Source organism: Garra rufa, chromosome 20, assembly GCF_049309525.1.
Source record: "Garra rufa chromosome 20, GarRuf1.0, whole genome shotgun sequence".
Taxonomy (NCBI): Eukaryota; Metazoa; Chordata; class Actinopteri; order Cypriniformes; family Cyprinidae; genus Garra; species Garra rufa.
In genome coordinates, this window is record NC_133380.1 from 13,843,589 (window position 1) to 13,868,547 (window position 24,959).

At 34.5% G+C, this 24,959-nt stretch overlaps 1 protein-coding gene across 1 annotated transcript in view; it reads left to right on the forward strand.

Moving 5' to 3' along the window:
• chd5 (chromodomain helicase DNA binding protein 5) overlaps positions 1–14,758 on the forward strand; it is a 59,889-nt gene extending 45,131 nt beyond the window's left edge. The window contains exons 32-41 of the mRNA XM_073825486.1: positions 434–513; positions 1,769–1,967; positions 2,048–2,134; positions 3,094–3,246; positions 3,412–3,520; positions 6,688–6,820; positions 6,901–7,096; positions 7,360–7,523; positions 7,635–7,761; positions 11,582–14,758. Coding sequence (XP_073681587.1) covers positions 434–513; positions 1,769–1,967; positions 2,048–2,134; positions 3,094–3,246; positions 3,412–3,520; positions 6,688–6,820; positions 6,901–7,096; positions 7,360–7,523; positions 7,635–7,761; positions 11,582–11,709 — 1,376 coding nt within the window. The 3' untranslated portion in view covers positions 11,710–14,758. The remainder of the gene's footprint in view (positions 1–433; positions 514–1,768; positions 1,968–2,047; positions 2,135–3,093; positions 3,247–3,411; positions 3,521–6,687; positions 6,821–6,900; positions 7,097–7,359; positions 7,524–7,634; positions 7,762–11,581) is intronic.
• Positions 14,759–24,959: the final 10,201 nt, after the last annotated feature.

Below are 24,959 nucleotides of genomic sequence, written 5' to 3' on the forward strand. Positions count from 1 at the left end.
GTGTGTGTGTGTGTGTGTGTGTGTGTGTGTGTGTGTGTGTGTGTGTGTGTACCTGGTATTCATCACGTTGTGGGGACCAAATGTCCCCACAAGGATAGGAATACCAGTAGATTTTGACCTTGTGGGGACATTTCTCAGGTCCCCATGAGGAAACAGGCTTATAAATCATGCACAATGAGTTTTTTTGAGGAAGTAAAAGTGTGCACAATCTCCTGTGAGGGCTAGGTTTAGGTGTAGGGTAGGTGTAGGGCGATAGAAAATACGGTTTGTACAGTATAAAAACCATTACGCCTATGGAATGTCCCCATAAAACATGTAAACCCAACATGTGTGTGTGTGTGTGTGTGTGTGTGTGTGTGTGTGTGTGTGTTTGTACCACACAATGAAACCCTGCTGTTTTTTGGTTAACTAGACAGTAACATTCGTTTTACAGAAAAAACAGAGTCAGTGTCTGGTTCTCAAGAAGACAAGGAGATTACAGAACCAGAGAACACCAAATCACTGGAGCCAGAGGTCAGATCAAAGTCATCTAGAAATACAGTTGACGTTAAAAGTTTACATACACCTTGCAGAATCTGCAAAATGTTCATTATTTTAGTAAAATAAGAGGGATCATACAAAATGCATGTTATTTTTTATTTAGTACTGACCTGAACAAGATATTTCACATAAAAGATGTTTACATATAGTCCACAAGAGAAAATCATAGTTGAATTTATAAAAATGACCCTGTTCAAAAGTTTACATACGCTTAATTTTAAATACTGTGTTGTTACCTGAATGATCCACAGTTTTTTTGTTTAGTGATTGTTGTTCATGAGTCCTAAACTGCCCGCACTGTTTTTCAGAGAAAATCCTTCAGGTCACACAAATGTTTTGGTTTTTCAGGATTTTTGTGTATTTGAACCTTTTCCAGCAATGACCGTATGATTTTGAGATCCATCTTTCCCACTGAGGACAACTGAGGGACTCATATTTGACTATTGCAGCAGGTTCAAATGCTCATGGATACTCCAGAAGGAAAAACAAAGCATTTAGAGCCAGGAGTGTAAACTTTTGAACAGAATAAAGATGTTTTTCTTACTTTGCCTAAATATCATTTTTTTTTTTATTTAGTACTGCCCTTGAGAAGCTAAAGAAGATATTTACATGTTTCCCAGAAGACAAAATAAGTTTAAGTTACCCTGATCTTTAAATTCAAAATGTATTCACCCCTGGCTCTTAATGCATTGTTTTTCCTTCGGAAGCATCAGTGAGCGTTTGAACCTTTTGTAATAGTTGCATATGAGTTCCTCAGTTGTCCTCAGTGTGAAAAGGCGGATCTCAAAATCATACAGTCATTGCTGGAAAGTGTTCAAATACACAAAAATGCTGAAAAACCAAAGAATTAGTGTGACCTGAAGGATTTTTCTGAAGAACAGCGGTCAGTTTAATTGTTCAGAACAAACAGGAGACTCAAACAACTATCACTAAACAAACAAACAAAAAAAAAAAAAACAGCTGTGGATCATTCAGGTAACAACACAGTATTAAGAATCAAGTGTATGTAAACTTTTGAACGGGATCATTTTTATAAATTCAACTATTGTTTTCTTGTTTGGATGATATGTAAATGTCTTTTTATGTGAAATATCTTATTCAGGTCAGTACTAAATTAAAAATAACATGCATTTTGCATGATCCCTCTTATTTTGGTAAAATAATTAACATTTTGCAGATTCTGCAAGGTGTATGTAAACTTTTGACCTGAACTGTATCTCCTTTACAGCAGCCGGTTATGCCAGAACCCTCCCCTGCACCAGAGAAATCCAATGAGGGAGAAGAATCAAAAAGCGGAAGTCCAGAAGGAAAAGCAATGGAAGAGACCGAGAAGAATGACACCTCTCCTGTCCACTCAGAGCCATCGTCCAAACAATCACAGCCGCCCACTAAACCTAGTGAGCAGTCAGCCAATCAGACACCACCAGGTGAGGGTTCTTCACCGTGCCTGTAATGATTCTATAAACATTTCTCTCAATAAACAAAATATTAAAATATTTTATTCAAGACTGTGGTAAAGGGAAAGAAACTTCTCCAGAGAGAGGGGAAAATAAACCCAGCCCAGCAAAAGTAGATGATAAGGAGCAAAAACCAGGTCAGTATTTGTGGTATTTGTTTATTATACTTACAAAAACAGAATAAAAGTGGTGGGCGAGACTCCAGATCTATTTTACTTTCTACTAAATGGGTACAAAATTGGGCCTGAATCTTTTTTTTTTTTTCAACAAATATAAATGTCAGTAAAATTGTTCTTTGAGACTTTTTTATATACTATTCATTTTCTGTGCAATTTTTATGAAACCATGTTACCAAAGAATGTTTAAATATAGATTATTTGTGTGATTTAATTTTTTTTAGCCTTAAAAATTAAACGTATCCAAACAACATTTAGGAAACAAATATAAATTTGATTAAAGTCACATTTATAATAAAATTGGTTTGTTGGTTTGTATTTATTGATAAATGTATCATTCCTTTGAATTAATACATATATACAAATATATATACATGGATTAAAGACGTTACGATGATTTTGTGATGTTATGTCCATAGAAAGCACATTAAATGTATGTAAATTGTCCACTTTTAACGTTTCAAGTACGTTTCTGGAAAATAAAATGTCAAAATTTGGTTGAAATAATGCTAAATTGTCATTCAGTGTAACAATATTTATGCAAAAATTCAAACAACATGCTTATTCTGACTACATATTAAAATAAATAAAAGAATAAGGGAGCATATTAAATTTTATTGTATTTTAAATGAATGATATATATATATAATGATATATATAATTATATGTACATATATATATATATATATATATATATATACTGTATTTTTATTTGGATAAAATGGTTAAGCTTGACACATGCAGTCAACACAAAAACGTGTAAAAATTGGAATAAAATTTAATTGGTAATTGGTAAAAAAATGTTAGTTTATTAATTCTCACAACAAAAAGATTGAATCCTTAAGGCTTAAAAAATTAATTGAACAAAAAAGTACAGTACCAACCCATATGCTTTGTGTCAAACTATGTATTTTCTGCAGCCATACCTGATGATTTAAAATCTGAAGACCCCCCTGAGAACCAACTGAATGGCGAGAAAGACGCGAGGGACGACGTGGACGAGAGCCACAGGGATGACAAGAACAGCGTCAAGACTCGGTTTATGTTTAACATTGCAGATGGAGGATTCACAGGTGAGTTGTAGTCTTACTGACGTCGTTCTGATTTGCTGTCTCGCATCAACGGGCATCAACACATGGCCACGTATTGTATCATGGACGGCAGCTAAAAAATGTCTGTGTGAATGATAGCAAAGATAAAGAATGCACTGATGTGCATGAGTGTTTATGTGTGTTCAGAATTACACACGCTGTGGCAGAACGAGGAACGCGCAGCTGTGTCATCTGGCAAAATGTACGACATCTGGCACCGTCGCCATGACTACTGGCTGCTGGCTGGCATCGTAACGTATCCTCACTGTTCCTTCCATAGCGCATTTGAGCTTTATTATTATTATTCCTTCAATAATGCCTATTTTTTATGTGGGTGTTTTATTTCTTCTTAATTTTTTTCCCTTTTGGGCCTTCACGTAGTTGTAAACATAAATGAATGTGATGTGCCAGTGTGAATAAATGAAATGTAGAATTAGAATGGCATCATTTATTTTTTTTTTTACATTCCTAAGTTACACTACTGTTCAAAAGTTTGGCGTTGGTAAGTTTTTTGATTTTTTAGTTTCTTATGGCTGCATTTACTAGATCAAACATACAGTAAAAACAGTAATATTATTAAATATTACATCAATTTAAAATAACTGTTTTCTATGATGGTGTTTTATTGGCACGTTAAAAAAAAACGTAATAAAAAATCATGAGATTAAAGTTGTAATATTTTGAGAATAAAGTCCAAATATTTCAAGAATTAAGTTCAAATTACTAGAATAAAGTTAAAATATTTCGAAAATAAAGTCAAAATAATGAGAATAAAGTCAAAATATTTCGAGAATCAAGTCAAAATATTTCAAGAATAAAGTTGAAATTACGAGAATAAAGTCAAAATATTTTAGGAATAAAATTTAAATATTTTGAGAATAAAGTCGAAATATTTTGAGAATAAAGTCGAAATATTTTGAGAATAAAATCTAAATATTTTGAGAATAAAATCTAAATATTTTGAGAATAAAGTAAAAATATTTTGAGAATAAATTCTAAATTACGAGAATAAAGTAAAAAAAAATTGAGAGTAAAATCTAAATATTTTGAGAATAAAGTCACAATATTTCGAGAATAATTTTGAAATTGCGAGAAAAGTAAAAAAAATTGAGAATAAAGTCAAAATATTTCAAGAATTAATTCAAAATATTTAGAGAATAAAATCAAAATGTTTCAAGAATAAAGTCAAAATATTTCGAATAAAATCTAAATATTTTGAGAATAAAGTCAAAATTACAAGAATAAAGTCAAAATATTTTGAGAATAAAGTCAAAATTACGAGAATAAAGTCAAAATATTTCGAGAGTAAAGTCAAAATGTTTTGAGAATGAAGTCCAAATGTTTCAAGAATAAAGTCGAAGTAACAAGAATAAAGTCAAAATGTTTTGAGAATAAAGTCGAAATTATGAGAATTAAGTAGTATTAATTAAAGTTATAATATTTTGAGAGTATAGCCTATGCATGCAAATGGCCCAGATTGGGAGCATCGGTGGAAGTTGCAAGGTCACCAGAATTTCTTTGAATATATTTGGGATTATTAGCAGAAATCATACCATGTGTTATACTCGCAGGGACAGTATGCTTGGAAATAATATTTCATGTCTTTGATTGCATTCATTAGGCCTATTTGTAGTGCGCCAGCCACCCGATAATAGCAATAAGCTTTGTGCTTTTGTTGCTTTTAAAAGAAAGTCTCAGCTTTCAAAATCTGTCAGTTTTATAGTTTAATGTGTCTTGCCAGCCACCCAGTATTTGCAATAATTTTGTGCTTTGTTGCTTTTAATATAACACAGCTCAGCTTTCAAATTCTGTCAGTTTTATTACGAAATACAAATTGTAAATGTGGTTTTCCTCTTCATTTCAATCATCAGGAACATCAGAAGGAATGAAAAAAAAAAAAAAAGTATAGCCTAATTTAATAAAACGAATATCTCATTGTAATCGGAAAGATGACTGATTCACATGCCGCTTAAACTGAGGCGAATACAGCAATCTGCCAGGCCACATTAGAGCATGAAAAACACATTATTGTAATAGACATATTGTTTGTATTTTGCTGTAAAACTAACACATTTTAAAAGCTGAGACTTTGGAATATCTCCCGGTGCTTCCAATCCGGGCCATTTGCATGCGCAATAAACTAGAATATACTCTCAAAATATTATAACTTAATCTTGTAATTGCTACAAAGTAATTCTTGTAATTTTGACAAAAATATTTTCTCAAAGTATTTTGACTTTATTCTCGAAACGCTTTGACTTTATTCTCTTAATTTTGACTTTATTCTCATTTTTTAGATTTTTTTTTTTATAGGGGTGTTTTCTTTCTTTTTTCCTTTTTTTTTCCTTTTGGGCCTTCACGTAGTGACAGTGTGAACAAATTAAATGGAGAATTAGAATGGCATATTTTTTTTTTGTTTGTTTTTTTGTTTTTGTTTTTTTCATTCATACAAGTTACACTACCATTCAAAAGTTTAGGGTTGGTAGGTTTTTTGATATTTTTAAAATAAGTTTCTTATGCTCCAAGGCTGCATTTACTAGAGCAAAAATACAGTAAAAACAGTAATATTATGAAATATTATTACAATTTAAAATAACTGTTTTCTATGACAGTGTTTTATTGCCATGTTAAAAAAAAATCTAAAATTATGAGATTAAAGTCAAAATATTTCGAGAATAAAGTCTAAATTACTAGAATAAAGTGGAAATATTTTGAGAATAAAGTGGAAATATTTCAAGAATTAGAATAAAATCTAATTATTTTAAGACAGTCGAAATATTTCAAGAATAAAGTCGAAATTACAAGAATAAAGTCAAAATATTTCAGAAAAAAATTTGAAATTACAAGAGTAAAGTCACATATTTTTGAGAATAAAGTTGAAATGTTTGGAGAATGAAGTCTAAATTACGAGAATAAAGGCCAAATGTAATTCTTGAAATATTAAGACTTTAATCTCGTAATCTTAGATTTAGTTTTTTGTTTTTTTTTAACGAGGCACTAAAACGCTGTTGTAGGTTTCTATGTTAGTACATTTTAAAATGTAATTTATTCCTGTAATGGCAAAGCTGAATTTTTAGCAGCTATTTCTCCAGTGTTTACATGATCCTTATTCTAATATGCTGATTTGGTGTTTAAAAAAATCTGTCATTATCAGTGTTTAAAACTTCTAACTTTTTGTTTGATGAATAAAGGTTAAAAGAACAGAATTTATCTGAGATAGAAATGTCTGTAACAATATGAATGTAATAAATTTTCGATCAATTCAATGCATTGATTCAGTGTTGATTTTAACAGTAGATGTGTGTTTTATGTCTTTAAACATATTATAACTTATTCTTTAAAGTGCTGTTTTCGGGCTTCATTATAATTGTAAGTAACTTTTTTCATTATATGAAGCAAATTCTTAACCAGCTGATCTCTCAGACATGGCTATGCCCGCTGGCAGGACATCCAGAATGACCCACGGTACGCCATCCTCAATGAGCCTTTCAAGACTGAAATGCACAAAGGGAACTACTTAGAAATGAAGAATAAATTTCTTGCCAGACGTTTTAAGGTACAAGTTATTGTGTGTTTTGTTTAAATGAATAAAAAATTATATTTTATATTCACACATTCTTCATTCATTCATTTCAGCTCCTGGAACAGGCTTTGGTAATTGAGGAGCAGCTACGGCGCGCTGCATACCTAAACATGACCCAGGATCCCAGTCACCCCGCCATGGCCCTCAACACACGTTTCGCAGAGGTGGAGTGCCTGGCTGAGTCCCATCAGCACCTCTCCAAAGAGTCTCTGGCTGGTAACAAGCCAGCCAATGCTGTGCTGCACAAAGGTCATTTTCTAAAAATATAACAAACACCCTGATGCTTGGAACTGCCCCATGTTGCTTGCTGGTAATCTCAGTAGCTTTATCAACCAAACAGAAATTAAATGTCCATTACTGTTCCAAAGATTAGGGTTTGTTATATTTCTAAATATTTTTGAAAGATGCTCACCAAGCCTACATTTATTTGATAAGCAAGTTTAAAACATCTGTTTGCTATCATTCCTTGATAATAAAAGTATTAATGATGAATAAAACTGGTGTGGTTTCAGTGTTGAATCAGCTGGAGGAGCTATTAAGCGATATGAAGGCTGACGTGACGCGGTTGCCCTCCATGCTCTCGAGGGTCCCACCTGTGTCCGCCCGGCTCCAGATGTCAGAGCGGGGCATCCTCAGCAGGCTCACCAGCCGGGGCAACGAGCCGCCACCTCAGCAGGTCAGCGTGACATGTCTTTTGCCATATGTGTAATCCATATAAGATGAATAATAGATGGGCCTCATGTGGATGAACCTTTATGTAAGAATGTTCTGTTTCATCTCCTCTCAGCCTTTCCCTCAGGGCTCTTTCGGCTGTTCTCAGATGTATAATAGCAGTTTTGCCGGAGGCTTCCGTGGACCTGGAGGCACCGCAATGGTGAACTACAGCCAGATGCCCCTGGGGCCGTACGTCAGTGGTTAGTGGCCTACATTAGCCGTGAAATAAAGAACACATAATCAAAAACCTAGTGGACTGGTTAAAGGAACAGTTCACGCAAAAATTAACATTCTGTCATCATTTAAGGCCTGTTCACACCAAGAACGATAACTATAATGATAACTACAGTTAAGGTCAAAAGTTTACATCCCCTGAATCGGCAAAATGTTAATTATTTTAGCAAAATAAGAGGGATTATACAAAATGCATGTTATTATTTATTTAGTACTGACCTGAATAAGATACTTCACATAAAATAATTTGAATTTATAAATTGGTTTTTCAGCATTTTTGTGTATTTGAACCCTTTCCAACAATGATTATTTGAGATCCATCTTTTTACACTGAGGGACTCATATGCAACTCAGAAGAAAAAAATATGCATTAAGAGGGTAAAGATCAGGGTGAATTTAACTTATTTTGTCTTCTAGAAACTAAATGTAACTATATTCTGTAGTCTCTGAAGGGCAGTACTAAATGAAAAAATATGATATTTAGGCAAAACAAGAAAAATGTATACATCTCTATTCTGTTCAAAAGTTTTCACCCCCGGGTTTTGAATGCATGTTTTTTTCCTTCTTGAGCATCAGTGAGCATTTGAACCTTCTGTAACAGTTGCATATGAGTCTCTCAGTTGTCCGCAGTGTGAAAAGATGTAAAATTATACAGTCATTGTTGGAAATTGTTCAAATACACAAAAATGCTGGAAAACCAAAGAATTTGTGGGACCTGAATAATTTTTCTGAAGAACAGCGGGCAGTTTAACTGTTCAGGACCAACAAGAGACTCTTGAACAACTATCACTAAACAAAAAAATCACATCTGTGGATCATTCAGGTAACAACACAGTATTAAGAATCAAGGGGATGTAAACTTTTGAACGGGGGAATTTTTTTTTTTTTATTTAGCTATTATTTTCTTTTGTGGGCTATATGTAAACATATTTTATGTGAAATATCTTATTCAGGTCAGTACTAAATAAACAATAACATGCCATATTGGTTTGGTAAAATTTAGCAGATTCTGAAAGGGGGATGTAAAATTTTGACCTAAACTGTATATCAGCATCCACACCAAAGCACAGTAATGTTTTGTTTATTATAAAGACATGCTGCATTTATGTTGTCTGCTTTGGATTGAACAGGCCTTCACTCATCTTTATGTCATTCCAAATTTGTTTTTGAGAAAAACATTCCAGGTTTTTATATATACGACTTACTCAGCCCGCCGCCATCTTGAATCGAAAACGAGGCTGTGAGGGATAGCAGTCCAGCAGCGCCCACTGTGGCGTATTGTTGCGTACCGGGATGTAGATCGTATAACCGTAAAATAATAGGTCATTTTACATTTTTCCACAGGACAAAGAGCTCCAGAAAACTGGATTGTTCCACAGGACATATAACTTTCAGGTAACAATTTTGCATTTATTTAAGAAAACGACTGTGGAAAGACTGCTAATTTCTAATGTGAACATGTTTATCTTCCTTTAAACGCTTACACAGAGTTTTTCAAATGATGTTATATAGATTAAAATGCTTAATGGTTTGTGTTAAGAGCCTGCAGCTAGGTCATAAGCGTCTTCCCGACCTTTATTATGAAATTACGATAAACATGACATTTTCCATGTCTAAAGCAAAACAAAAACAAAAAATAATGTCCTGAATATCGTTTTGCGATTTTAAAAGTGGATTACCTCAAACACTACATGGCAAACTAATAAATAAATGTTATCTTTTGATCGCTTTGCATAAAAATAAACTTTCTACCCACTGTTTTTTGTATGACTTAACATGTCTACAAGAGGCTTACGATCTAACTGCAGGCTCTTAACACAAACTATTAAACATGTTAATCTTTAAAACATCATTTAAAAATAATATCTTTTTCACTTACGATCGCAAGGTTTTCTTTTCGTGAGGTCTTTGAGTCCAGGTAAACACAGACGGAGCTGAAAGCTTCCTTAAAGTCCCCCTGAAATCAAAATTAAAGTTTTTTGGCTTTTAGTATGAATATATTAGCCTTAAGGTTATCTATAAGCTAGTGTGCTGCAAAACAAAGACAAAATTCGCATTTACAAGATATGGGCATTCAAAACTTACAGTCTCGTCACTTCCGCCTATATGGATCAAGGATTTGGATGATATCACCGTGCACTTCAGTTTCTAATCAAACGTTCTGTCCAATCAAATACTCTCTAGAGTCCCTAGTGTCCCGCCCCCTACACAAAGACGCGGAGGAGATCATAAGCGCTCATATGTGGGTCGGCATGTATTAAACTACACAGTCTCAGCATGATAATAATCTCTATTTCGTTTTAGCAAGTTTCATATTGAATCTGTGCGGTAATTTATTAGTCTGGGGCTGTCATAAGCTTACAAATGCGGCTTTACCGAGCTCAACTGCTCTTGCCCGAGCAGATATAAATGGAACGCTATTGGCTATTCAAAATTAGTGGGCGGGGCTGGGCGATATGTCTTTGTTTCAGTTAAAAGTACGTCACCACAGAATTACGCTGCGTGTTTCAAGGCACTTCAGTGGACCTTTAAGCTTCCTAATTCCAGTCAGTGTTTTTGAAAAACAATCCTGAGTAAAATGTTAGGTGTTCTTTGTAATTTATACAAAATGGAGATATTTAGTTGTTTAGCTGTTGTAGTAAAACATAACATTTTAGCTCTGCGTAAACGTTTAAAGGAAGATAAACATGCTCACATTATAAATTAGCAATTAGCCAACCGGCTAGTTTCCACAGTCATTTTCTTAAATAAATGCAATATTGTTACCTGAAAGTTAGGTCCTACGTCCCGTCGAATTTTAATAATACACATTTTCTGAAGGTCTTTGTCCTGTGGAAATTAGTGAAATGATATTTTTTTCTTTATTTTTATGAATATACGATCTAACGTTACATCCCGGTATGCAACAATACGCCACAGTGGGCGCTGCTGGACTGCTATCCCTCACAGCCTCGTTTTCGATTCAAAATGGCGGCGGGCTGAATAAGGTCTATAGTGGTCTTCAATAGGAGCCAATGGTTTGAAGGTCCAAATTGCCGTTTCAATGCAGCTTCAAATGGCTCTACACAATCCCAGCCGAGGAATAAGGGTCTTATCTAGCAAAACGATCTGTCCTTTTTTCAAAAAAAAAAAAAAAAGTATATAACCTAGCTTTGGAATTGTTGGAAAGCTTACACGTGACATAGGCAGAAGTACCGACCCAGAGTTTTCAAAGCGAATGTGCAAAGACAGTCAAACATCCTTTACAAAAAAGGTAAAACAACGATGTTGGACGATTTTGAAGATAGAGGAGAAAATGAGATGGAGTTTTTCGTCCCCTACCTTACCTTTTTGAACCGAAGTACACAGGCAAAGAACTAACCATGTGTGACCTTTCCAACGCTAGTACAAGACGAGAAAAAAAAGGCTAATTGTTTCGCTAGATAAGACCCTTATTCCTTGGCTGGGATTGTGTAGAGCTCTTTGAAACTGCATTGAAACTGCAATTTGGACCTTCAACCCATTGATCCCCACTGAAGTCCACTATATAGAGAAAAATCCTGGAATGTTTTCCTCAAAAACTTTACTTTCTTTTCAGCTGAAGAAAGAAAGACATAAACATCTTGGATGACATGGGGGTAATGAAATGATCAGGAAATTTGTATTCTGGAAGTGAACTAATCGTTTAATAGTATACAAATAATACTAAAATAACACTCTGGACAAACAATCTAAGAATAAAACTTACCTGACTGTAAAAGTAATTGAATATATGGAAATATAATACTGCTGTTTTCCTCTTGTTAGTGTCCTCAAATGGACCTCCGGCCCCAACCAGCCACCTGGAGAAGAAGTCCAGTGATGTTCTGCGAGATGTGGCCACCCCTGATTTGAAATCAGGCAAACCTAGCGATGTTATATGCATTGAGGACTAGCCTGCAGCTGTTCCGTCCTCTTTCTGTACAATACCTACAGACAAAACTGCGAAGAACGATGAATATTAAACAGCAAACCTTATCAGTTGCACTTTTGTCTTTCAGAATCTGTACTTGTACGCGCCTGTAAGTTTTATTCGGTAGAGTTCGGTTTCTCTTCCATTCTTTTTTAACTTCTGCATTACGAAAGTCTTGAACGATTAAAGGAGAGACTAAGGACGCTTATGAAGAGGGCACCACTGTTCTGACAGTCCTCTGAGCTTTTTCTTTTTCTTTTTCTTTTTCTTTGTTTTTTAGTTATTATTTTAACATCATGGCTTGTTTTTCTTGATGGCCATGAAGGACATTTTCATCTCTGCTATTGTTGAGCCATCTGGAGGTGCTACAAGTTCCAGGCCAGTTCAAGGACCGGACGTCCCACCTCTGCAGCCTGTGCTTTGCTCCTGGCTCTGCTCATGGATTGCGTATTGTTGCTGCCCCTGCAGGTTATTGCTGTGTAGTGCATCTAAACACAGAATAGTGCAATGACTGTCATTTTCTCTGGAAAACGTCAAATGATTTACAGTATGTCACAGCTAATGTTTGCTTTTTGAATTGTTCTGGATTGTTTTTTTAGTTTACATTCCTGTTTAAAAAGAAAAAGAGTGTTGTTGCAGGTTAAAAGGTGCTTTCAGTAAGTTTTGGAACTTATTTAAAACACTTTACACTTTAAATTAGCAGTAGCCTATGAAGTGTTAGATCACATGACCTACTAAATAATACTGAGTAGACGAAAATTACAGATTGCACTTTTAAAGGACAGAGCAGCATTAAAGCAATGGCAGATGGAAAGCTGATACTTTGAAAGTCTTGAAAAATGTACACAACTTTAAAGGAATGTTTCATTTTCGGCTGTTGAATACCACCAAAAATATTTTGGTACACTACCAGTCAAAAGTTTTTGAACAGTAAGATTTTTAATGTTTTTTTAAAGACGTCTCTGTTGCTCACTTGATCCAAAGTACAGCAAAAACTGTAAAAAAGTTTAAAATATTTTACTATGTAAAATAACTTTTTCTATTTAAATATATTTTAAAATATAATTAGTAACATATACACTATACCATTCAAAAACTTCAGTATAATTTGATAGAAATTAATAATTTTATTTATAAAGGATGCTTTAAATTAATCAAAAGTGATGACAAAGCCATTTATAATGTTACAAAACAAATTCTACTCCGCTGTTTTCAACACTAATAATAAATGTTTTATTTTAGCAGCAAATCAGAATATCACAATAATTTCTAAAGGATCATGTGACTGGAGTAATGATGCTAAAAATACAGCTTTGAAATCGCAGGAATAAATTAGTTTTTAAAACATTCAAATAGAAAACAGTTATTTTAAATAGTAAAAATATTTCAGAATTTTACAGTTTTTGCTGTACTTCGAATAAATGCAGACTCAGTGACATTAATATTAAAAATCATACTGTTCAAAAACTTTTGACTGGTAGTGTATGTCCCTCGGTTTGTAAAAAACAAAACAAAATGTGTTTATAGTAATTAATTTGCAATGAAAATATATAGGGTAACTATACACTTTTTACTCTGGAAATTTTGGTAACATAAAAGCAGTCTCAGAATTGACATATTTGGTTGTTTTATATAAATTCAATTAAAATTTATATTTTAAATTTTGAAATGTCTTGAGTAAGTTTCAGATTTCTGGTACAGTGCATTTTTGTAAAGACATTTTGTTTGATTTTACAAATTGAGAGACAAGCCGAAATGATATTGTTATTATATCCTATTATTATATTATATTCATGCTTTTAACAGCATGTTTGGAATATTTCTGTTTTTAATTTCTGGAACAAAGTGAATTCCGCTCCACAGGGATATTTGTGCGTTGTTTTGACCATGTTCCTGAATTCCACACATTCAGATACTTTTCATTTGTAAACTTGGTTCTCCACGTTTTGTATTATTATCATATCCTTTTATTGTCGGATGCATTTTGCTTGACATTTTGTGAATTGCTGAAAACTTGGACCCTAAGTGCGTCGGTTTGACTAAGCCGAGCTTATGGATAGTATTGAAATGATTGTTCTGGTGCCATAAGTGGTGTGGATATGGATTGTTTTTGTTTCAATTTGAAATGTAACTGTGTTTTAAAGCAGCGCACTTTAAACGGAGATCAGATGTGACCATAGAGACGGCATCTCCTATGGGCCATTTCAAACGCAGTAGAAACCTCTTTCAATAACTCGTATACTCAGTTTCAGTCTGTGGTATTAGTCGTGTTAATTAATGTAGATGAAGTATTTTGTTTGTTTTCTGCATCTCCGCATCAATGTAAATGGCACTAAAGTGTCACGGCTGACCGTAAACGTGATCATAGCTTCTTTTGCAGTAGTTTTAACTTAAGGGGTTCAAGATAATGATCATTTTTGTGTAAACTACGAATGTGGAAAAAAAAAATGCAGTTAAATGTTCACACGCACACTTGCGCTAGAGAAACCTCAAATGACTTCAGTGAAACACAAAGACAGCCTCAAGAGTCAAGGGACCTTAAACCCAAGGTTATAAAGAGAGAGCCAGCAGCATAAAATGTGTTGTGAAATGAAGTTTTGTTTTAATCCTGTGTGATGAGTTTACACCATTTCATTTGTACTTTTTATCACAATATTGATATCGGCATTAAGCTCCATTTAAATGCAATCAAACTGAAGCCAAAATGAATGTATTAAGTATTTAAAAAGCTTCAGTCTAATATTAGAAGTCTTTTCATTCAAGTACAAACTAGGCTTTAAAAGCTACCAAAAGACCCTGGTCAAGACACCTTTGTTGCAATGAACGCACAGCATGTGAGATGTCTTCAGATTACTTACTTAGGACCAGAGGGATCTTTGTCCTGGTTTCTAAACAGCTATGAGAAAACAGTAAACAGTATTGCTCTTTTGCAGAGATAAGCAACATGGAAAACCGACAAGTGAACTACCATCATTTCACTTTGTACTCAGTGTATTTGTTTAATGTGTTTTAATAAATCCTCTCCAATAATATTTTTTTGCACCAATGTTTACTTCAAATTTAAATGTAGAACCTTTAAATCATGTTTTTGCATTGTGTGGGCCTGAAGGATCCTAGAAAATTATATATAGTGCTAACTGTCGTAGGCAGAAGCCATTCTGGGTGGATGACGTACTGTAGGACATTGGCGTAGCGCATGCACCGGTGAGAATATGCTAGTCTCAAGAGAACCTGGACTGTTTTCTTAACGCAGCTCCCGCAAACATAATATTAAATATAATTTCCATGCATCCCAGAGTCGCTATCAATACGCAGAGTATTTAAATCGCTTTGGGTGCAGGGTTGCCAAATTCACATTTTTTTTTTTCATGGAACTGGGCTGATTTTAAACTGTTGCAGCTTGGTTTTCTCCTGTGGGTTAAAAGTTTGAAATTTCGCATGAATTCCATTTGACTGAAAAGCTTGTTTTGAAACATTTCACATTCTACCCATAATAAAACGAAGGTTGATAGTGGTTGTGTTCAGATCCCAATCACACTCCTGGTGTTCCCGGTCAAAAATGACCGGACTCCAAACAATTGCTTATAAATCTCACATTATGCTAGATTTTTAACAAATATTGGATTCAATCTTTTTGTCAACTTGTTTTCTTTCATTTAGGACTGGTTTTGTGTTTCTATTTGCATCTGATTAATCGTAGGCCTCATTTATCTGAGAGTAGGTTCCTTGTTTTTTGAGTGAAAAAATCATTTTTTATGAATAATTTTCACAATATGAAACAAAAAATTATAAAAATTTGCACAGTTTCTCACACTAGTGTGCTTTAATGATTAATCAGGAAGTTTGATTTTAAATGCTTTTATTTTGTACAAAATTGCAAAAAGTCACACTTGTGGTGTTCCCGGTCAAAAATGACCGGACTCCAAACAATTGCTTATAAATCTCACATTATGCTATATTATCACCAAATATTGGATTCAATCTTTTTGTCAACTTGTTTTCTTTCATTTAGGACTGGTTTTGTGTTTCTGTTTGCATCTGAATAACTGTAAGCCTCATTTTTCTCAAAGTAGGCACCTCATTTTTTGAGTGAAAAAATCATTTTTTATGAATAATTTTCACAATATGAGTTGAAAAAATATGAAAATTTGCACTGTTTCTCACACTAGTGTGCTTTAATATTTAATCAAGAAGTTTGCTTTTAATTGCTTTAATTTTGTACAAAATTCCACAAAGTCACACTTGCCAAAAATGGCCGCCCATTGAAAATGAATGGGGAAGAATGAGCATAAAGGCTGGAATACACTACATGACTTTTAAAATCTGAACAGATTTTTTTAAACAATAGGCATCATACACTTACCAACTTTGTAAACAGTGACAGAGGAAAACTGGCCATCATACACTACATAAGGATAATACACTAGCAGACTTTGAAGTCTGATCACAACAAACTCATGCAGAAACGTGCGCCTTTTTGCTATGAGTCGCATAACAAATGAAAACAGTATAGGTTCTCAAATGGGCTAAAAATATCAAACATGTTTGATTATCCTCCGACTAGATGAAATCAAAGTCTGAAGCTAAAAATTCGGAGTCTGTGACCATCATACACTACGCAATTTTATGGAATCCATCGACTCAAATCTGAAGATTTGCCCTGACTTTCAGCAACTATCCTCAGTTTCTCCAGACTGTAAATCGGTGGAAAATCGGGGCAAAAAAAAATCACAATTAGTGTTCAGTTGCATGTTGTGCTCCTGAACATTTAAAACATTATGACAATAGGTTTTGAGAGAAAATGAAGAGATGCACATTTTGTGCCCCAAAAGATGTGAAAACATCCATGGTCTGTTGCAAATGGAGAGCAAACATTTGCAAAATTTATTTGAGAGTCATGTGAATAATTAAAAAAAAAAATACCATTTGCAAGACACATAATGCTAGTGTCAATGCATGCATGAGTTCAAACAACAACCAGGTGTTCGTTGAAGTGGTTCTCTATATGGCAATGCTAATGTGTTTTTTTTTCTGTCACAATAGTCAGATTTGTTGTTACATGATATTGTCTCAGTTTGACAGTGTCTGTTTGCAGGAACTGAAATATAACAGTTTTGGTTTGTTGTTCCATAAAATGTTATAATATAAATAATCTGAATGTGTTCTTTTTTTGTGTCACAATCGTCAGATTTTACAGGGAACTGCATAAGTGTTAATTTGTGCCCCTTTTTAGAAAATAAAACCATTTCAAATAAAGGTCCTGTTTTTTGTGATCTCCCCCATTCACTTTCAATGGCCGGACATTTTTGACAAATGTGACTTGGTGCAATTTTGTACAAAATAAAAGCTTTTTAAAGCAAACTTCCTGATTAAACATAAAAGCACAGTAGTGTGAGAAACAGTGCAAATTTTCATATTATTTTGTTTATTTTTGTGAAAATTATTCATAAAAAAATGCTTTTTTCACTCAAAAAACACGGTAACTACTCTCAGATAAATGAGGCCTACGATTAATCGGATGCAAATAGAAACACAAAACCAGTCCTAAATGAAAGAAAACAAGTTGACAAAAAGAATGAATCCAATATTTGGTGAAAATATAGAAAAATTAGAGATTTATAAGCAATTCTTTGGAGTCCGGTCATTTTTGACCGGGAACACCACAAGTGTGACTTTTTGCAATTTTGTACAAAATAAAAGCATTTAAAAGCAAACTTCCTGATTAAACATTAGGGCACATTAGTGTGAGAAACAGTGCAAATTTTTATAATTTTTTGTTTCATATTGTGAAAATTATTCACAAAAAATGATTTTTTTCACTCAAAAAACATGGTACCTACTCTCAGATAAATGAGGCCTACGATTAATCGGATGCAAATAGAAACACAAAACCAGTCCTAAATGAAAGAAAACAAGTTGACAAAAAGAATGAATCCAATATTTGGTGAAAATATAGAAAAATTAGAGATTTATAAGCAATTCTTTGGAGTCCGGTCATTTTTGACCGGGAACACCACAAGTGTGACTTTTTGCAATTTTGTACAAAATAAAAGCATTTAAAAGCAAACTTCCTGATTAAACATTAAGGCACACTAGTGTGAGAAACTGTGCAAATTTTTATAATTTTTGGTTTAATATTGTGAAAATTATTCATAAAAAATGATTTTTTCACTCAAAAAACACGGTACCTACTCTCAGATAAATGAGGCCTACGATTAATCAGATGCAAATAGAAACACAAAACCAGTCCTAAATGAAAGAAAACAAGTTGACAAAAAGAATGAATCCAATATTTAGCGATAATATAGCATAATAAGAGATTTATAAGCAATTGTTTGGAGTCCGGTCATTTTTGACCGGGAACACCAGGAGTGTGACTAGGTTAAATAAAACCCACAAAAAATAAATAAATTTTTTAAAAATTTTATGAGAAGTACTTATACCCTGTGTGAACAAAGTCAGGAAATTTGAGTCCAAGGCGATAACATTAACTAGTATTTTTGGGAAAATGAAAATCTTTTTCGGGTCAATTTGACCCGAACACAACCAGAGGGTTAAGAATGCCCCGTCCTCTTTTTTGAAAACTAATACATGGCCAGCCTAACTCAAGTAAAAGTCGTTTTTTTCAGTAGAAATTTTACTTGAGTTGAAGTACCCATCTTTGTACTCCTAAAAGTACAAATTTCCCAAAGTAAATGAAGACCATTTGTAACGTTTTTTTGTAAATATTTTTTTTTTTTAGAACAATCACTTATGGATGCACCTTATAGGCTATATGTCGAACGTCACCTGACCAACCCCGGAAAACAGGTCTCATTGCTTCCGCTTGTCGGAGAACGTGTTAATAGCCGTAATAAATAATGGCGATATCGACGGACTTTTAAGGTAATCAGTTAAACAAGCCAGCTGTTTATTGTGGACGTTTCATTCGATATTTATATATAAATGTTAGTGAAAAGAATAAAAATTTAAAACTTTTATATATCAATCCACATATGTGATGGACATTGGTTATGATCATTTTTAGTGTCTACTTTGAATGAATCTTGAGTAAATCATGTTCATATTTAAAGAGGGATATGCAAAACGCGTGAACCGGAAGCAACGAGACCTGTTTAGCAGAAAACGGAAGCCTGTTGGGCATAACCCCTATAGGTTTGTTAAAAAGGCCCACGTAACTACCATTGTAAAGCTTGGAAGAGCCAGAAAACTTTAAAATAAAACAATTGGATTCATCTGAAAGTCATATACACCTTGGAGGTGAATAAACTATCTCCATATATGTACACATGTGACCCTGGATCACAAAACCAGTCTTAAGTCGCTGGGGTATATTTGTAGCAATAGCCAAAAATACATTGTATGGGTAAAAATGATTGATTTTTCTTTTATGCCAAAAATCTAAATTTAATTTGTAATATGCATTGTTAAAAACTTAATTTGGAGAACTTTAAAGGTGATTTTCTCAGTATTTTGATTTTTTTGCACCCTCAGATTTCATATGATATATAGACATCTCAGTTTTGTAAAATTTAACCTTATGACTGGTTTTGTGGTCCAGGGTCACATAACGTGTTCAATATGCTAATGCTGATCAAGCAGGATGCACAGTTTCAAAGAAGAAAAAAAAAAACCGAAATCTCCAAATCCAAGAGGATGAGACAAAACACTCACTGTGACTTGATTTTGGTCAAGGACTCATGCCATTAGTTCATCAAATTCCATTAAAACTTCAGTTTAAGGAAATTAAAAGTGAAGACATTTAAATATGCCAGTGACGATTTCTTTAAGACTGCAAGGGAAGCTCAGCTTCCCCTATAATGTCACAAAATTAATGGTCAAATTACGTACTATTGTATTAACATTTTATTGACTAAAAATGCGTTAGAAAACGTTCATCTCAAAGACGAATTCGTTCAGAATCAGTTAGATATAGCAGGTCGGCTGACTTGATTTTCTTCTCATACATTCCCGTAGCGTCACAGTGCATTTTCCCATTGAAGCCCAGCGTCCATTGACTTCAATGGGGCTGCTTCAGTGTTGCCAGATTGGAAATGTCCAAGTATCGTACCAGAAGCTCAAAATTATCGTATTTGGGAGAAAATTATCATATTTAAGTCAAACGTTCAAAATAAAGATCGGCTATTTATCTAGATGTTACAGCTATTGTCCTTTTCAGCACTCATTTTCTATACCTTATTGTAATGATAAAAACTAATTATCTTACCCGAGTCAAACGTTCAAAATACAGCTATTTATCTAGATGTTACAGCTATTTATCCTTTTCAGCACTCAATTTCTATACTTTATTTTTAAACTAACAACCTCAGTTTTGAAACAACTGACCTAAGTGCGACCAACACGGTCTCACCCCTATTCGTCACATACTGCCGTTTGGTCATTTTCCCCTCACGTCCATAAGCTGACGTTGAGGGTACCCCCTCTTCGTCGCGTGGCACCGTAGAGGGTCATCCGATAGATTTGAATGCAAATCCCTCATCTTTGGATTTTGACGAAAGGGGGTTAGGCATCCAGATGAGAGCAGTTGCGTACAAATACCACGCAGAATCTTCTACGGCAATTACGTCACCAGCGAGGCTCAGTTCGACCAGTTCACCTGATACGTGGTGTACACCTTCAAGCAGGTAAGTGACCGCAACAATCTTTTCATTATTTTAATTATTTCACTGTTTCTGCATCACTTGCATGGGGTCATGTGTTAAAACGGAAGCTTAGTGGAACAGTTAGCGCGGCTGCTAAGTTAGCCTACGATTGAGATTAGCCGAAGCTAACTTCTAACTCGTGCAGTTTGAAATCGATACATAAATAAAACTGTTTTTAATCATATTCACGTGGCTGAAATCAGCTCTACAAATCAACCAGCCTAGTATCGCGTATCATGTAAAAAGTCCGCACATTTACCATATTTTTACCATAGTAACGTTCACTGTTGCTCGACAATGTCCTGTAAATGCACACTAACCACTAGCTTACTATGGTTTTACCACTGTAACTGTAGTCTTACTGTGGTATTTGTAGTATAAGCACACTAACCACTAGCTTACTGTGGTTTTACCACTGTAACCGTAGTTTTACTGTGGTATTTGTAGTATAAGCACACTAACCACTAGCTTACTGTGGTTTTACCACTGTAACCGTAGTTTTACTGTGGTATTTGTAGTATAAGCACACTAACCACTAGCTTACTGTGGTTTTACCACTGTAACCGTAGTTTTACTGTGGTATTTGTAGTATAAGCACACTAACCACTAGCTTACTATGGTTTTACCACTGTAACCGTAGTTTTACTGTGGTATTTGTAGTATAAGCACACTAACCACTAGCTTACTATGGTTTTACCACTGTAACCGTAGTCTTACTGTGGTATTTGTAGTATAAGCACACTAACCACTAGCTTACTATGGTTTTACCACTGTAACCGTAGTTTTACTGTGGTATTTGTAGTATAAGCACACTAACCACTAGCTTACTATGGTTTTACCACTGTAACCGTAGTTTTACTGTGGTATTTGTAGTAGGCTATAAGCACACTAACCACAAAGCTTACTATGGTTTTACCACTGTAACCGTAGTTTTACTGTGGTATTTGTAGTAGGCTATAAGCACACTAACCACAAAGCTTACTATGGTTTTACCACTGTAACTGTAGTTTTACTGTGGTATTTGTAGTATAAGCACACTAACCACTAGCTTACTATGGTTTTACCACTGTAACCGTAGTTTTACTGTGGTATTTGTAGTATAAGCACACTAACCACTAGCTTACTGTGGTTTTACCACTGTAACCGTAGTTTTACTGTGGTATTTGTAGTATAAGCACACTAACCACAAAGCTTACTATGGTTTTACCACTGTAACCGTAGTTTTACTGTGGTATTTGTAGTATAAGCACACTAACCACTAGCTTACTATGGTTTTACCACTGTAACCGTAGTTTTACTGTGGTATTTGTAGTATAAGCACACTAACCACAAAGCTTACTATGGTTTTACCACTGTAACCGTAGTTTTACTGTGGTATTTGTAGTATAAGCACACTAACCACTAGCTTCCTATGGTTTTACCACTGTAACCGTAGTTTTACTGTGGTATTTGTAGTATAAGCACACTAACCACTAGCTTACTATGGTTTTACCACTGTAACCGTAGTTTTACTGTGGTATTTGTAGTATAAGCACACTAACCACAAAGCTTACTATGGTTTTACCACTGTAACCGTAGTTTTACTGTGGTATTTGTAGTATAAGCACACTAACCACTAGCTTACTATGGTTTTACCACTGTAACTGTAGTCTTACTGTGGTATTTGTAGTATAAGCACACTAACCACTAGCTTACTATGGTTTTACCACTGTAACCGTAGTTTTACTGTGGTATTTGTAGTATAAGCACACTAACCACTAGCTTACTGTGGTTTTACCACTGTAACCGTAGTTTTACTGTGGTATTTGTAGTATAAGCACACTAACCACAAAGCTTACTATGGTTTTACCACTGTAACCGTAGTTTTACTGTGGTATTTGTAGTATAAGCACACTAACCACTAGCTTACTATGGTTTTACCACTGTAACCGTAGTCTTACTGTGGTATTTGTAGTATAAGCACACTAACCACTAGCTTACTATGGTTTTACCACTGTAACCGTAGTTTTACTGTGGTATTTGTAGTAGGCTATAAGCACACTAACCACAAAGCTTACTATGGTTTTACCACTGTAACTGTAGTTTTACTGTGGTATTTGTAGTAGGCTATAAGCACACTAACCACAAAGCTTACTATGGTTTTACCACTGTAACCGTAGTTTTACTGTGGTATTTGTAGTAGGCTATAAGCACACTAACCACAAAGCTTACTATGGTTTTACCACTGTAACTGTAGTTTTACTGTGGTATTTGTAGTATAAGCACTAGGGATGCTCATTTCGGTTAATTTTCCTGACCGACAACCGCTGCTCGTTATCCGAACATTAACCGTTAACTGATAAAATTTGAATAATAAATTAGTTTAAAATAAAAATAGAATGCACGAGTATCTGTGATGATACATTAAAAATACAAGCAAATGTTTTATTTTAACGTGCAAACAGCAGCATACAGTGCAACATAAAAAACTGTATTGACATATAACTTAAATTATCACGCATCAGCAGCGGTTCTGAGAACAGAGAAAATCTGAATGAAAAAAAAGAATAATATAAATAGGCCTACACTAAATATGTATAAATTAAATAACTACCTAATTAAGATGACAAAACTAAAACACACTGAATCCTTTTATGCGCTTTGAAGAACTGTACCGGTCTTATTCTTCTCGTCGGACATAAAAATATATAGCAGGCCAGCCAATACCTCAGTGTGCCTAGTTTTTAACATGTCCACATGCTGTACGGATAGGCAGGACCGCTGCCTGTTAACTCTTAGATCCGCGAAAAAAACACCATCACAAAAACCCTTTCAATTTGCGGTTCGGGACTTCCATCCACTGTCATATGCGTGAGGAGAAGCGCGTGTTTTACAGCGTTCAGCAATAGCCAATCACAGACATGTATGTTGATTTGATTATCACTGTGGCCAATCAGAGGAGGCTATGTTACAATCCACTCACCAACCAAAGTGCCGGTTTCAGTTTTGCTGAAACTACACTTTCACGAACTCTCTTATTAAAACAAAGAAAGTGTTGGCATTATATAAATAAGAGATTAATTGTGCAGTGTAAAGGTTATTTTATTACTTTTTAATAACTTTATGAGATTGCGATGAACTACTCTAAGATGAGTGATAGCTTTCCAGTGATTGTAACGGGAGCGCCTATTGCGCACTTTCTAGACTATAATTCATTCAGAATTTGAATACATTCACTCACGGATTCACTCTCTAATAACCCAATATCGCCTCTTGCCATTGAGTTGCATATACTACATCTGTTTACTAAGTAAAGGTGAAGCGAAATATGTCTGTACAGCCACACTGCACGTGTCGACACGCGCGCGTGAGTAAACAGATAACTTACAAATAGCATTATTTCTTTCACCATGCAGCAAACGTTAAAAAAAAAAGAATAGAAAAAAACCCTTTTAAACCGTTTAACTGATAGTAATAATCGGTTAAAATTCTTACTGTCGGTTAACGGTTAAACGGTCAATATGAGCATCCCTAATAAGCACACTAACCACAAAGCTTACTATGGTTTTACCACTGTAACTGTAGTTTTACTGTGGTATTTGTAGGATATGCACACTAACCACTAGCTTACTATGGTTTTACCACTGTAACCGTAGTTTTACTGTGGTATTTGTAGTAGGCTATAAGCACACTAACCACAAAGCTTACTATGGTTTTACCACTGTAACCGTAGTTTTACTGTGGTATTTGTAGTAGGCTATAAGCACACTAACCACAAAGCTTACTATGGTTTTACCACTGTAACTGTAGTTTTACTGTGGTATTTGTAGTATAAGCACACTAACCACTAGCTTACTATGGTTTTACCACTGTAACCGTAGTTTTACTGTGGTATTTGTAGTATAAGCACACTAACCACTAGCTTACTATGGTTTTACCACTGTAACCGTAGTTTTACTGTGGTATTTGTAGTATAAGCACACTAACCACAAAGCTTACTATGGTTTTACCACTGTAACCGTAGTTTTACTGTGGTATTTGTAGTATAAGCACACTAACCACTAGCTTACTATGGTTTTACCACTGTAACTGTAGTCTTACTGTGGTATTTGTAGTATAAGCACACTAACCACTAGCTTACTATGGTTTTACCACTGTAACCGTAGTTTTACTGTGGTATTTGTAGTATAAGCACACTAACCACTAGCTTACTGTGGTTTTACCACTGTAACCGTAGTTTTACTGTGGTATTTGTAGTATAAGCACACTAACCACAAAGCTTACTATGGTTTTACCACTGTAACCGTAGTTTTACTGTGGTATTTGTAGTATAAGCACACTAACCACTAGCTTACTATGGTTTTACCACTGTAACCGTAGTCTTACTGTGGTATTTGTAGTATAAGCACACTAACCACTAGCTTACTATGGTTTTACCACTGTAACCGTAGTTTTACTGTGGTATTTGTAGTAGGCTATAAGCACACTAACCACAAAGCTTACTATGGTTTTACCACTGTAACTGTAGTTTTACTGTGGTATTTGTAGTAGGCTATAAGCACACTAACCACAAAGCTTACTATGGTTTTAC